The sequence below is a fragment of the Octopus sinensis genome, linkage group LG17 (assembly GCF_006345805.1).
Source record: "Octopus sinensis linkage group LG17, ASM634580v1, whole genome shotgun sequence".
Lineage (NCBI taxonomy): Eukaryota > Metazoa > Mollusca > Cephalopoda > Octopoda > Octopodidae > Octopus > Octopus sinensis.
In genome coordinates this window covers 43,372,160-43,387,661 of record NC_043013.1, presented here as the reverse complement: position 1 = coordinate 43,387,661, position 15,502 = coordinate 43,372,160, and the positions used below count along the sequence as shown (strand labels likewise).

General features: G+C 38.8%; 1 protein-coding gene and 1 non-coding gene across 2 annotated transcripts in view; both read left to right on the top strand.

Moving 5' to 3' along the window:
- Positions 1 to 279: 279 nt before the first annotated feature.
- On the top strand, positions 280 to 351 carry Trnae-uuc. The gene has a single exon. It is a non-coding gene; the product is annotated as a tRNA-Glu (tRNA).
- An 864-nt stretch (positions 352 to 1,215) lies between these two features.
- Positions 1,216 to 15,502, top strand: part of LOC115220780 (glycerol-3-phosphate dehydrogenase [NAD(+)], cytoplasmic) — a 43,371-nt gene continuing 29,084 nt past the window's right edge. Inside the window, exons 1-2 of the mRNA XM_029790928.2 lie at positions 1,216 to 1,422; positions 2,143 to 2,260. Of these exons, the coding sequence (XP_029646788.1) occupies positions 2,217 to 2,260 (44 nt within the window). The 5' untranslated portion in view covers positions 1,216 to 1,422; positions 2,143 to 2,216. The remainder of the gene's footprint in view (positions 1,423 to 2,142; positions 2,261 to 15,502) is intronic.

The following is a 15,502-nucleotide window of genomic DNA, read 5'->3' as shown; positions in this document are numbered from 1 at the left end:
GTCTACAAGAGACGAAAGATCGCCAGTTATTTCAATAATTTGTTTCCATCTAAAAAAACAGGGGTTGGGTTAGGATAGGTGATTTGATCCTCATTTTACGATTTATATTGATATTTCTTTTAAACGTTTGAAAGTTATTTCATCAATTTGTCTTTTTTATAATCAGTAGTCATCAATACGTTAGCTGTGACCCACTGACACGTTTTTGTTAAATTTAACAAATGATGGTTTTTACGCTCTTTTTATGTCATGATTTAATTTTGGTTAACAAATGCGGTTTCCCATGTGGTCTAGTGGTTAGGATTCCTGGCTTTCACCCAGGCGGCCCGGGTTCGATTCCCGGCATGGGAATGCCTTTTTTTTTTTTAATGGCGGTGCTCCGGCATGGCCACCGTCATTGGACTGAAACGCATAAAAAATTTAAAGACTATAAATAAAAAGTAAGTATCACCTGTTTAAGAAATAAGAGACTTTTTAAAACATAAGATATATATATATACATAGACCACGAGGAACTGTAAAAAAAACAACAAACGAACTAACTAAAAATGAAAACCGATAAAAACGTAATTTGATCTTTGTAAAAAAGTTGTTTTGCAGATCCCTGTTAAGTAAAAATAGGGCTGAGGTGGGAGTGAAGTGATTAAATTTGTTGATGGAGACTTATTGCAAGAAAAAGAGCAAGTGTGAAGAAGTGGAAATTATTGTTAGATGTCAAACGAATAGCGCGACCCAATTCAGTGTCGTGCGAAACTGGACGAGCGCCAGTGAAAAACAGAGGAAGATTACTCTGCAAAAATTAAGAAAATGTCAGAAGTAATAAAAGATACAGAGAGGAACTGTGTTGAGAGGCAAGGAGAAAAAGAGGACAGCCATGTACTAATGTTTGTAAGAAGAATGTGTGTAAAAGACGGAGAAACTTTAGTGGAGACATAAACGAAAAAAGAATAAGTTCAAGGAAACCAGAAGGAACGAGAGAGGGTGGGGAGAAAATGTATGAAAGAAAGAGAGAGTGGGGAGAAAAGGTGTGAAAGAAAGAAAAAAAGAGAGAGAGCAAAGAGCAATAAAGAGGTGTTAGCGTGAAAGTTGCATTATTGCAATAGACTCACTCTTCTTCTCTCTCATCCTACTACAATAATCGAAGGGGAGGTTTCGACCTTGAACATCCAATGAAAATGCGCGATTCAAGAGGACCATGCGCCTTCGCACTTCACCACCAAGTTCAAGGTTGTTTGTCAACAACTCCAAGTCACACTTCACTCTTGATTGATCCCGTTTGCCGTCCTACAGGAAAAGAGGGATAAAGAAAGAGAGAGAGAGAGAGTGTGAGTGTGTGCATGTGAAAGAAAGGAAAACAGCACCACTACCATCACCACCACCACCACCAACAGCAACAACAAACAACTACCTCAGCCAATACTGGTAAATACTAACTTGTGACTTTCTACCTATACTTGCACCAACACTGCAGCACCACTTCAATTCTGCTTCTATATACATACCACTAGAACATTACCCTAGTACTACTTGACTTACAATCACCCATCTATTAGAACCAATATCACTAAAACTACCATAGTATGACCAACACAGCGATTATATCATCGACACTACGCCAGGACGAGCATCTATCTCTCACTGGGAATAAAGTAGCCCTGGCATCTTCATTAGCACCTTGGTTTGAAAATAGGCATTAAAAATCGCATCCAGAAACCACCGGCAAAATATTTTCTATCACCGGTGTCACAAGATCCTTCTCTAAACGTGCCAACACTTTGCACTAGACTTAGCACCCGTCCCCACAGACACTAAGCACTGTCGCAGGAATTACTCGAAGTATCCTTAATATCTTTGTATTGCTTATCTCAGGTTTAATCTTAAACGGTATTCTTAATAAGTGATCGCCGCATTTGGAAGATCGTTAAATTTCGGGGGACTTGAGTGGGAGGAAAACAAAACCGAAAGAAGAATCGATTTTAATTCACTCATACACGCATAATTTCATACACACGCGCGGGCAGACAGACCAGCTTTATATATAAATATATATATATAGCATATTCACCTCCTTTTTAATTAGAAAAATATACGATTTTATGTATTCAATATCAATGCATATATTTGTTATATTCTAAACTTCAGTTTTTCACTGCCAAGTGGTTGGACAACCTTTGAGAAAGAAGCGGTAAATTCACGATTAAAATACAAGGAAGAAAATGACAACTCTAAAGAAAATCTGTATTGTTGGTTCGGGAAATTGGTAAGATTTACTTTAAATATAGAGATTTAATTAATATTTTGTAAGTGTTTATGCTTCAGTACTGCTAAAAACCATATGGTGTTAGCGAAGTGAATGACGAATATGCGTGCGGTATGTTTGTAGCTTTTTCGAAAGTAAGTTTCGTGTTTCCAACTCCTCCCCCCTCTTGCGCTCTATTTTGTATCACATCCACTCAGCTCGTTTCTTCCTTTCATCATCACACCATCATTAATTAAAATTTAATCATCTCGTTGATATTCAATCGCTACCTCCATAATATCTGCAACATACACCTACATATTATGTAATGTTGTGTCTTTTTTCTTTCTTTATTTCCGGGACTTCTTGAAAGCGAAACAAATTTAGAAGAAAACTTATGTATGTTATTTACTGCTAATCTTTCTACTCTCTTCTATAAATAATCGATACACTTGTGTAGTTTATTTCCGCCTACAAATTCGTCATCTTGTGATAATGTATGAAATCCTTATTACAAATGAATTCTCTCCTATTTCCTGCCAGTTTTATCCACAACCCTTTTGTTTATGTTTATTCGCTCCGTTTTGTGGGCTTACAACAGCCCTTAACTAAAAACCCTTAACTCAGTAGTTTGATTTATTTTTCTGAGATCTCTTACCATCAATACCAAATATTCTTATACTGTCGCAACACTTCGTCCTGATGCCTTTTTTTTTTTTTTAAACTCACTGCAAATAATAATAATAATGGTTTCAAATTTTGGCACAAGGCTAGCAAGCTCGGGGAAGGGGTAAGTCGAATATATCCACCCCAGTGCTTATTTTATCGATCCTAGTAGGATGAAAAGCAAAGTCGATCTCAGCTGAATTTGAACTTTGAACGTTAAGGCTGACGAACTACATAAAATAAAATCTTATTTGCTGTAAATCTCCAGTATTAATGATAAAAACCATAAAAAATAGAAGGTTGTAATTCGTTCATAACAAAGATTCTATACGTCTGCACAAGATGACAAATTTACAGCAGGAATTTAAGTATCGAAGTGTATCGAATGTTTATGTAAGAGCGGTCGAACGATTAACAATAAATAAAAGAGATACTCAACTCATCAACAAAATTATAATTCACTTAGGAAATGAAAAATACTATTAAATATTTATTATTCAATAAGGCTATTATGAGATCTTGCAAAATTGATTTTTTAAAAAATATGTACTGTGTTCATTCCTTTTCTAACAAAGACCTAAAAAAAGAGGACTGATCTTAAATTTCTCACTAAGTACACATAACTAATAGTATATTTCGTTACAAAAACATACACGCCGAGGACGAGACAATTTGGAGATCGCAAAAGTGCATATAAAAGAAATATATAAATGTAAACACGAAAACGCTTTTTTATGTCAAGTGATTCATGCTTTTGCACGCATCCAAGTACATAGTGTATAAAATACACTTGATTATATGTACATAAATGTGGGACTACTACATTATATATATTTACTGCATTCATTTAGTGTACGCATAATTTCACAGTTTATATTTAGAATTTGCAACCATTGTTAGTGTCTGTATGCGTTTTCAGTTTTTACTGTGACATTTGCGCGAACCTTTTCAGTTTGTGTGTCTCTCCCCCACCATCCTATTTCTGATTCTCTGTACTGGTTATGCATAATACATTATTCATAATTACATATATATACACCACACATACACTTTATGTGTGTGTCTAATATATATTTACAGCATCATAGAAACTAAGAATGACTTCTAGATCATCATCATCACATCATCATTTTAACGTTCAGTTTTTCCATGTTAGCATGGGTAGGACGGGATTAACTGAGGCAGATTTTAAATGGCTGGATGCCCTTCCTCTTTCCTGTTTCCAAGCAAGGCAATATCTCCCCATAGCCAGACATTTTTTGCAGAATGTTAGAAGTGAATTACACTGCTTGTATGAAAGTGACACTCATTTACAATTATCACATGATATCAAGACAAGAACACACACACACACACATTCATTTCTAATTTTTTCTAAATGTGAGTAGCCATGTCGCTCCCCTTCAGCAAGAACCTGCTCTGCCTTTCTCCTCCTCTCCTATCTTAATCCACATCTGCTTCTATAAAGCATCCTCACTGAGTTTTGTCGACTTGCAAGCTGCATGGTGATCTCACCAACGCCAGTGGCATGAGAAAAGCACCCAGCACTTACATTGTAAAGGGGTTGGCATTAGGAAGGGCATCTGACCATTGAAACTATGCCACAGCAGATGCTGGAACACAATGCAGCCCTTGGACCTATGAGATCCTGTCACACTGTCTAACTCATGCCAGCAGCATGGAGCATGGATTTTAAATGATGATAGTGATATATATATATTTACTCTTTTACTTGTTTCAGTAATTTGACTGCGGCCATGCTGGAGCACCTCTTTTAGTCGAGCAAATCGACCCCAGGACTTATTCTTTGGAAGCCTAGTACTTATTCTATCGGCCTCTTTTACCGAACTGCTAAGTTACAGGGACGTAAACACACCAGCATCGGTTGTCAAGCGATGTTTGGGGGACAAACACAGACACACAAACATATACACACACATCATATATATACATATACATATATATGATAGGCTTCTTTCAGTTTCCGTCTACCAAATCCACTCTCAAGGCTTTGGTCGGCCCGAGGCTATAGTAGAAGACACTTTTCCAACCATGCAGTGGGACTGAACCCAGACCCATGTGGTTGGTAAGCGAGCTACTTACCACACAGCCACTCTTGCGCCTATATATATATATATAATATGTGATGGGCTTCTTTCAGTTTCCCTCTATCAAATCTACTCACAAGGCTTCAGTTGTTTTGGGGCTATAGTAGAAGACACATGCTTGAGGTGTTGCATTGTGGGATTGAACCTGAAATCATGAGGCTGGAAAGCAAACTTCTTTAATTTACAGCCATGCATGTGCATCTAAATTCTGCAGTTTATTCTTTTACTGATTTCATTGATTAAAGCATGGTCATGCTGGGGCAGCCCCTTCAATGGCCTAGTTAGTCATAATGACCCCAGAACTCATTTCAATCTGGCACCTGCTTTATTGGCCTGCTATATAAAACAGCCAAGTTTGCCATGCTTAGTAGCATACTGGATCGTGTTGTGCTGGGATGCACCTACTATTTTCCTTCTATGGCAAAATATGCTCCTAATTCAATAAAATTATGAAGGTTACTCTGATTACTCTTTACTCTTTACTCTTTTACTTGTTTCAGTCATTTGACTGCGGCCATGCTGGAGCATCGCCTTTAGTCGAGCAAATCGACCCTGGGACTTATTCTTTGTAAGCCCAGTACTTATTCTATCGGTCTCTTTTGCCGAACCGCTAAGTGACGGGGACGTAAACACACCAGCATCGGTTGTCAAGCAATGCTAGGGGGACAAACACAGACACATATATATATATATATACATATATACGACAGGCTTCTTTCAGTTTCCGTCTACCAAATCCACTCACAAGGCATTGGTCGGCCCAGAGCTATAGCAGAAGACACTTGCCCAAGATGCCATGCAGTGGGACTGAACCCAGAACCATGTGGTTGGTTAGCAAGCTATTTACCACACAGCCATTTTACTATTTTGTAGATTATAGGTGCACCCACCGCTATTCTGCCTACGACTTGAATCTACAGGTGTACAGACCAACATAAACACAGTAGTTCTTACATTCAAAAAAGACTCTTAAATACATCTAAAAGCTATCACATCCACCTGTAATTGCTTTTAGATGTTGTCAGCAGAAAAAGGAAATGACAACAAGAATGGTCGACAAACAATACATTAGATTTGCCATATTCTGTAGTAGTGTTTTAACTGGGTCCCTAATATTATTATCATCATCGTCATCATTTAGCCTCCGTTTTTCATGCTAGCATGGGTAAGACGGTTTGACTGGAACTGGAGAGCTGCAGCAGACTATGGTTCAGGCACGTGCCGTCAGTAATTACTCAGGGTAGGCAGTTGGTGACGTTTATGCAGTAAAACACACAAAAAAATAAGTGAAACACAGACGTGCAACTGAGTTGGAGGCAGAATAGCTTCTGCCTTTATAGCATGTAAAGAAAACATTGTTGTAGGAATGTACGCAGCATGTGTACTACAGCAGTTCTATGCGTAGCTTTAATACTGAGGTTGAAAGGCAGGGGCAAATTATGCCTACCTAATCTACAAAAATGTAAAATATTTTGTATTTTATGCATAGTAATCAGAGTAACCTTCATAATTTTATTGAATTAGGTGCATATTTTGCCATAAAAGGAAAATATTACTATTGATCTATTTTATTCAGAGTAGGCGCTGCCTACCTTGCCAACTCAGGCTGCACATCCTGCTATAGTTGGTTTTTGCTTGGATTCTATGGCTGGATGCTCTTCCTAACATCAACCATTCCACAGAGTATACTGTGTGTCTTTTATGTGTCACCAGCATGGGTGCCTATTAGATGTCACTGGCACAGGTGCCCTTTACACATCACCAGCATGCCTTTCACATGTCTGCCAGCTCACTGCTGGTTTCCCAGTTTCTGTGGTGTATATATATATATACCCCACCTCCTCAGATGGGACACCAGTTCATTGCAGGAATATTCATTTTCACCAAAGGACTGGACTGGAGCAACATGAAATGAAGTGTTTTTTTGTTCGAGAACCCAATGCAATGCCCAGTCCAGGAATTGAAAGCACAATCTTATGATCATGAGCCCAACACCTTAATCACAAAGCCATGTGCCTCCACTCTGCAGACACCCAGTATAGTAAGCTCCTAAAAATGTATCTCTCCCATTTAGTTGCAACAAACATAAACATACTCTTTTACTTGTTTCAATCATTTGACTGCGGCCATGCTGGAGCACCACCCTTAGTCGAGCAAATCGACCCCAGGACTTATTTGCTGTAAGCCTAGTACTTATTCTATCAGTCTCTTTTGCTGACCTGCTAAGTTGCGGGGACGTAAACACACCAGCATCGGTTGTCAAGCGATGTTGGGGGGACAAACACAGACACACAAACATACACACACACACACACACATATACATATATACGACAGGCTTCTTTCAGTTTCCGTTGACCAAATCCACTCACAAGGCTTTGGTCGGTCCAAGGCTTATAATAGAAAACGCTTGCCCAAGGTGCCACGCAATGGGACTGAACCCGCAACCATGTGGTCGGTAAACAAGCTACTTACGACACTGCCACTCCTGCGCCTATACTATATCTATACTTCTTACATACTAGTGGTACTTGTTTGCTGTTAGAATGTAGTTCTTTGGTGACAACTAGATGGTGGGCAGCATAGTACACGTGAACCATGTTTTAGATGTCTATCAACATCCGTTTTGTCTTGTGATCTGTTGTTTAAATCTGTTTAAATTCTCTTCCTTCCTTTTATTGTGTTATTGTGAAACCCTGATAATACATTTATTGTCATCATTATTATTACTAACAGGAGTGGTTCTATTTAAAACACAAGCACTGTATTCACTATTTAAGAATATAAATGGTAGTCCGTACACACACACACACATATATGTATGCATATATATATATTTAGAACTGCATATATATATTTAGGGTGGTGAGCTGGCAGAAACGTTAGTGCGCCGGGCAAAATGCTTAGTGGTATTTCGTCTGTCGTTGTGTTCTGAGTTCAAATTCCTCCGAGGTCAACTTTGCCTTTCATCCTTTCAGAGTCGATAAATAAAGTACTAGTTTCGCACTGGGGTCAATATAATCGACTTAATCTGTTTGTCTGTCCTTATTTGTCCCCTCTATGTTTAGCCCCTTGTGGGTAGTAAAGAAATATATATATATTTAGAACTGTGGAGGTGTGTGGCTTAATGATTAAATGTGTTGCGTGATTGTAAGATTGTGATTTTGATTTCTAGATCAGGCAATGCATTGTGATCTCGAGCAAAACTCTTCATTTCATGTTGCTCCATCCAGTTGACAAAAACCAAATAATCCTGCAACAGACAGGTGTCCCCCTCCTGTGGGGTAATATATATGCCTCTGAATCTGGGAAGCCAGCTTTAATAACCTATGGCTCCAGGAGGACCTTTGATTTTATTTTACTTGTTTCGGTCATTGGACTGCAGCCATGCTGGGGTAATGCCTTGAAGAGGTTTTAGTCAAATAAATCTTTTTTTTTTTTCATACCTGGTACTTATTTTATCGATCTCTTTTGCCAAACCATTGAGTTATGAGGACTTAAACACACCTACAACAGTTCTCAAGCAGTAGTGGAGGACAGATACAGACACAAGGACACACACACATGACTGGCTCCTTTCAGTTTCCATCTACCAAATCCACTCACAAGGTTTTCGTTGGCCCAGGGCTATAGTTAAAGGCACTTGCCCAAGGTGCCATGCAGTGGGACTGAACCTGGAACCATGTGGTTTCTTATTTCTTATTTCTTTATTGCCCACAAGGGGCTAAACATAGAGTGGACAAACAAGGACAGACAAAGGGATTAAATCGATTACATCGACCCCAGTGCATAACTGGTACTTATTTAATTGACCCCGAAAGGATGAAAGGTAAAGTCGACCTCGGCAGAATTTGAACTCAGAACTTAACAGCAGATGAAATACCTATTTCTTTACTATCCACAAGGGGCTGAACACAGAGAGGACAAACAAGGATAGACAAACGGATTAAGTGCATAACTGGTACTTAATGTATCGACCCTGAAAGGATGAACAGCAAAGTTGACCTCGGTAGAATTTGAACTCAGAACGTAACGGCAGACGAAATACGGCTACGCATTTCGCCCGGCTTGCTAATGTTTCTGCCAGCTCGCCGCCTTGGGAAACAAGTTTCTTATTACATAGCCACACTTGTGCCTACACATAATTAAGGTAAATAGTTGTGTTATAAGCTAGATTGGAAAAAAAAATGAAAAAAAAAAACAAAAGAAAAAAACTCTCAATGCCAGAAGTAAAGTTTATAGTTTTTGTTTTTAAACTAATCCTTCATAACTCACACCAACTGGTTTTATATGTTTTCCCATCTTTGGGAAATGGAAATTTGATAGCATCTCCATTTTATATAAATAGACTGATATAAAAATGTTTTCGTATAATACTATCATCATCTTTGTAATGTCTACTTTTCCATGCATCGGTCAGAAAAAAATTTGTTGAGACTGATTTTCTATAGCAGGATGCTCTTCCAGTTGCCAATCCTCACCTGTTTCTAAACAAGGTGATATTTTCCCCTTAACCTAGATATTTTTTCACAGATGATTGCTAAAAAAGTGACACATTTTGTATGATGGTGACATTCGTATACAGTTAGCACAGGGTACCAAGACAAGTAAACACATACACACATACAATATCATTATCATCATTTAATGTCTGTTCACAGTGCTGGTATGAGTTGGATGGTTTGACAGGAGCTTACAAGGCCAGGGGCCACACCAGATTCCATACTCTGTTTTGGCTTGGTTTCTACAGCTGGATGCCCTTCCTAATGCCAAACACTTTTTAGAGTGTACTGGGTGCAGTTCAGTTTCTTATTTCTTTATTGCCCACAAGGAGTTAAACACAGAGGGGACAAACAAGGACTGACAAACGGATTAAGTCGATTACATCGACCCCAGTGCATAATTGGTACTTAATTTATCGACCCCTTAGAGGATGAATTGCAAAGTTGACCTCGGCGGAATTTATACTCAGAACGTAATAGCAGACAAAATACCTATTTCTTTACTACCCACAAGGGGCTAAACACAGAGAGGACAAACAAGGACAGACAAATGGAATAAGTCGATTATATCAACCCCAGTGCGTAACTGGTACTTATTTAATCGACCCAGAAAGGATGGAAGGCAAAGTCGACCTCAGCGGAATTTGAACTCAGAACGTAACAGCAGACGAAATACCATTAAGCATTTCGTCCGGCATGCTAACGTTTCTGCCAGCTTGCCGCCTATACATTTCAGTTTCTGCCTACCAGATCCACTCACAAGGCTTTGTTCGACCCAAGACTTTTGTGGAAGACATTTTCTCAAGGTGCCATGCAGTCCAAATGAACCCAGAACCATGTGGTTGGAAAGTAAGCTTATTACCACACAGCCCCATGCCTGTGTGTATAATAAATGGATATATGTATATTAGTTGGTGTGTGTTAATTATATACAGTAATAATGTTAATGGTGTCTAATATTTAACACAGTATTAACATGCATTAAAAGATAATTACTCCTGTGGATAAAATGCTAGTTTATCACAGGTAGGGATTATTGTTTGGCTCCCTTGATGAAAGGCATTCAAGCCATAACCACCCTGGCTTTTAGTGGATCTAGTACAGCATTGCTCAATGTATCTTTCTGTTTTTAAGATGGTAGGGTCTGATTTGTGGGAAAGATTTTTGGCTGCTATTTCTAGTGGTAGAGAATCCCTTTGCATGCAATAATAAGCTTTCATTGTCAACAAACAGACGGTTCTTTTTCCTATCTTATAACACTGATCACAATGCTGTTGTTAAATTCCACCACTAAACTTTTATAACAAATCTTATAGTGTTTTTTAATGGTTATTTGATCTCTTTGAAAATACTATCAAAATTTCCTTCAAAAGTCACACCCTACTTTCATAAAATCGAAATAGTAGGATGGAGGTTAGAGTAGGTTGTGTGGTCCTGGATGGATAATCAGACAGGATGGTCAGAGTTGAAATGCCTCTGATCAGTCATTGACTTAGATTTAAAACAACTGCTTCTGACCTCTTTTCTGTTGGGAAAATCTCCATTTGTCATAGTTACGAATCCTGAGAACATATCACATGTTATATGTATATATATATTTCTACTTTCCCCTCACCTCATTACCACCAACTCCTACCTTAGCCTTGAATGGTGGTAGTGGAGGTGGTAGTGGTGGTGGTGGAATGTATAGGTGATAGTGTGAAATAGCTTGTATGTTGCTAAGGTGAAGAACTGAGACACAGATAAATCATCTCACATGCCTAAAGACACATATTATGACTCCAAGTTAAGATGACGGGTTACACAATTATATTAAGGGCATGAGAGATCCACTACACAAGTGGGTCCCAATTGGGGTCCATATAAGATTTTATTGTTAATGTTTACGTGCAATAAATTACTTACACACCTACAATTTTCTTTTACTTGTTTCAGTCATTTGACTTCAGCCATGCTGGAGCATTTCTGACATCATCGCAGTTCCTAATATTATTTAATTATAAAACTATAATAGGGTTTTTTTAAATATTGAGACCCAGTAGAGTAAAATAGCTATGAGGCCCCTGTCGAGTAAAATAAAAATCAAAGAGGCCCATAGGCTAAAAATGGTTGAGAATCACAGTCACCTGATTAGCTAGAAATAGCAACTAAACCTTCAAATTACAGTCTTAAAAAATGGAAGAAAATGTATAATCTAGTTCATTTCTTAAGATAATAAAAAAAAACATAAAATAAAAATAAATAATAGTAAAACTTTAAAAATAGAGAGGTACTTTATTATTTTCTTATCTTTTAACAAAGAAGGAAAGTAGGGTCCTTGACCTGTTACAGAGACTCTCAGACTAGAGGTGGGGAAGGAGGGAGGGACTAAAGTATCCTTAAACTAGAAGCCTGGCTGGAATGCTTGTATCAGAGTGAACTCTATTTAAGAAGCCCATGGTGCTAGGTGTGGAGGCAGGTGGCTTAGTGGTTAGAGTGTTGGACTCATGATCGTAAGATTGTGGTTTCGATTCCTGGACTGGGTGGTGCATTGTGTTCTTGAGCAAAACGCTTTATTTCATGTTGCTCCAGTCCACTCAGCTGGGAAAAATGAGTGACCCAGTGATGGATTGGGTTCCTGTCCAGCAGAGAATATATATATGCCAAAGAAACCAGGAAACCGGCCTCGTGCTCCTTATAGAGTAATGTAGACTAACCAAGGTGACAGATAGTGGTGTTAAACTGGGTGCCAGGGTAAGTCTACCACTCATATAAACCATGGTGAAATTTGAACTCAAAATGACAAAAAACCCAGGAAAATACCACAAGGCATCGAGTCTTAGATTCTTACAGTTCTGCAGCCAGACCACTTCCTAAGATTGGTATGTTTGTTTGCCCAGCTGTCTGTCGGTTATGATGGTGAGTGTTCTGGTTGGTGCTTTGTCTGATTCTCTAATGCAGTGGTTTTCAACCAGGGTTCCGTGGAACCTTAGGGTTCCGCCAGTACAGTCCAGGGGTTCCGCAAGAAGTTACAAAACTGCTAAAATCGGCAGTAATTTTTAATTCTCCTGTGCAGATATGTGTGCATAAGACTATTAAATTATTGCACAGGGGTTCCTCGAGCCAGTGGAATGTTTCCTTGGGGTTCTGCTCCAGCAAAAAGTTTGAAAAGCACTGCTCTAATGACTGCTAATTAGCTGTGTAAACCATAGCGGGATTTGAACTCTGAATGCAAAGAACCAGAGCCAATACCATAAAGCATCCAGTTGAACAGTTTTTTTGATGTTTTTGCAGCTTTAACAATAGAGTATATATATATATATCATCCAGATACATAGTGTTTGAATGTGTATGGACAACATGCAGTGTTTGTATGTATGTGTTGTCTATAAATATACAAACATTGTTGTATGCATATGGCCAACACATACTTGTTGTCCATACATAAACATACCTAGACGACACTTGTATCCTCATGTATGCAAGGTAAAACTAGAATACATCAACAACACCTAGACTTCCACAAAAATCTTGCCCGACCCTGTATCCCTTTGTGCAGGTACAGATTTAATTTTGACCAATATAGTCCCTGGCACTCAACATACACTTATTCTATCAACCTTGGAAAGATGAAAGGCAAAGCTAATCTGAACATGATTTGAAACGAGAGTGCAAAAGGCCATAACTAAATACAACTTGCAAGGCAATTTGTCTGTTGCTCCACCAATTCTGCTTAACCAAGTAGTTTGTTCACAAGTGGTTCACTTATCGTTCCTTTCTTACCCACATGTATTTCAATCTCTGATTTCTTTTGAGGACATGTTCCCGTTATCAGTGCTGGGTCAGTGTATGTATGTGAAGGATCGATGATAATGACTCAGTTATTGATGTGTGTGTTCTTAATTTTATAGCTGTCTTACACGTTACACCATACACAACCTACTTGAAGATAAATTGTTGATTTGCTTCTTGTTGTTGCTGTTGTTATGGAGGTTTAAAAATCCTTCTGTAGATAAGACCATTGAATTTAGATAGCTATATCGAGAGTAGAAGGAGAGGATATCTTTCCTTTATTAAATATTTACGTTTGGCCTTTGTTTTTTTTTTTGTTTCCCAACGTTTCATTCACATACATGAAATCAGACAAACACACAGACACACAGACACACACAGACACACAGACACACAGACACACACACAGACACACAGAGACACACTTTATGCATGTGTCTGTGTGTTATACTCTTTGACTTGTTTCAGTCATTTGACTGTGGCCATGCTGGAGCGCCGCCTTTAGTCGAGCAAATCAACCCCCGGACTTATTCTTCTTTGTAAGCCTAGTACTTATTCTATCGGTCCCTTTACCGAACCGCTAAGTTACGGGGACGTAAACACACCAGCATCGGTGGGGGAGGGTGGGTCAAACACAAACACATAAATATATGCATATATATATATATATATATATATACATACATATATATGATGGGCTTCTTTCAGTTTCCATCTACCAAATCCACTCACAAGTAGAAGGAGTACAGAGAAACCACACACACAATATATATTTATATATGGAGGCATGTGGCTTAGTGGTTAGGGTGTCAGCATCATTATCGTAAGATTGTGATTTCGATTCCTGGACCGGGCAATGTGTTGTGTTATTGAGCAAAATGCTTCATTTCACGTTGATGCCAGCTCCTCTGGCCCCTGTGCTGGTGGCACGTAAAATGCACCCACTACACTCTCGGAGTGGTTGGCGTTAAGAAGAGAATCCAGCTGTAGAAACACTGCCAGATCAGACTGGAGCCTGGTGCAGCCTCCTGGCTTCCCAGACCCAAGTCGAACTGTCCATCCCATGTCAGCATGGAAAATGGACGTTAAACGATGATGATGATGATGACGATGACAACGACAGACAGACATTTAACGTCTAACCGTTTAGCATTTACATTACTCTGTCAGTTGCAGTGTTTATTTCTTATTAATCATGCATTATCTTGTAGCTTCGGGGCTTCAATGGTGGAATTGTTTATTTTTAGAATGGCATTGCAGGGTAAGTGTGAGCAGCCTGATCTAGTTAGACTGGACATAAAACAGGTAGCATATTCTGGCCGGATATGGCCAATTTGAATGCTAAATATGCCAAGAAAACAATGTTTAGCTACAGTCTCATGGCACAGCAATCTTGCCAAGTGTCTTTTACTGTAGTGCCATATTAACTCATTCATTATGATCGGTATTTTGTAACAGTGAATGCACGTGGCTTAGGGATTAGGGTGTTTGGCTTATGACTGTGTGGTTGGGAGTTCTATTCCTAGCAGCGTGATGTGTTCTTGAGCAAGACATTTTTTTCATGTTGCTCCAGTCCAAAAATGGAACCAACCTTGTCACATTCTGTATCATGTTGAATCTCCTTGAGAAACTACATTAAGGGTACGCATGTCTGTGGAATACTCAGCCACTTGCATGTTAATTTCATGAGTAGGCTGTTCTGGTGATTGGATCAACTGGAATACTCGTAACCAACAGAGTGCTAGTTATTTATTATATGTATGTGCATGTATATATGTATATATGTGTTTGTGTGTGTTTGCATGTGTGTCTGCATGTGTGACCACGTGTGTATCGTTGGCGATTTTCTTCCTCCGTCTTCCCTTCCTTGGACCTTTCCTTTTCCTATGTTTCTGACGAAGAGCTCCGCTCGAAACATTAAATCCTCCTCCTTTCTTTCCTTTCTTCAGTGACCAATAACACTATATTTGTTCCACGTCCTTGCATCGTTGTTTTCTCTTTGTTCATGTTTGGATTAACTATACACACACATACACATGCATGTGTGTCCTTATGTTTACTAGGGTATTTAAAAAAATGGTGGTATGTCCAGAAAGAAAACCAAGTGATTCAATAAAGTACAGATTGATTGTAGAGCAAACTGAAATAACTCTGAGGTCAGTGGCTAATCAACTAAAACATTCAGAGGCAGTGTGCCAGCATGGCCACAGTCCAATG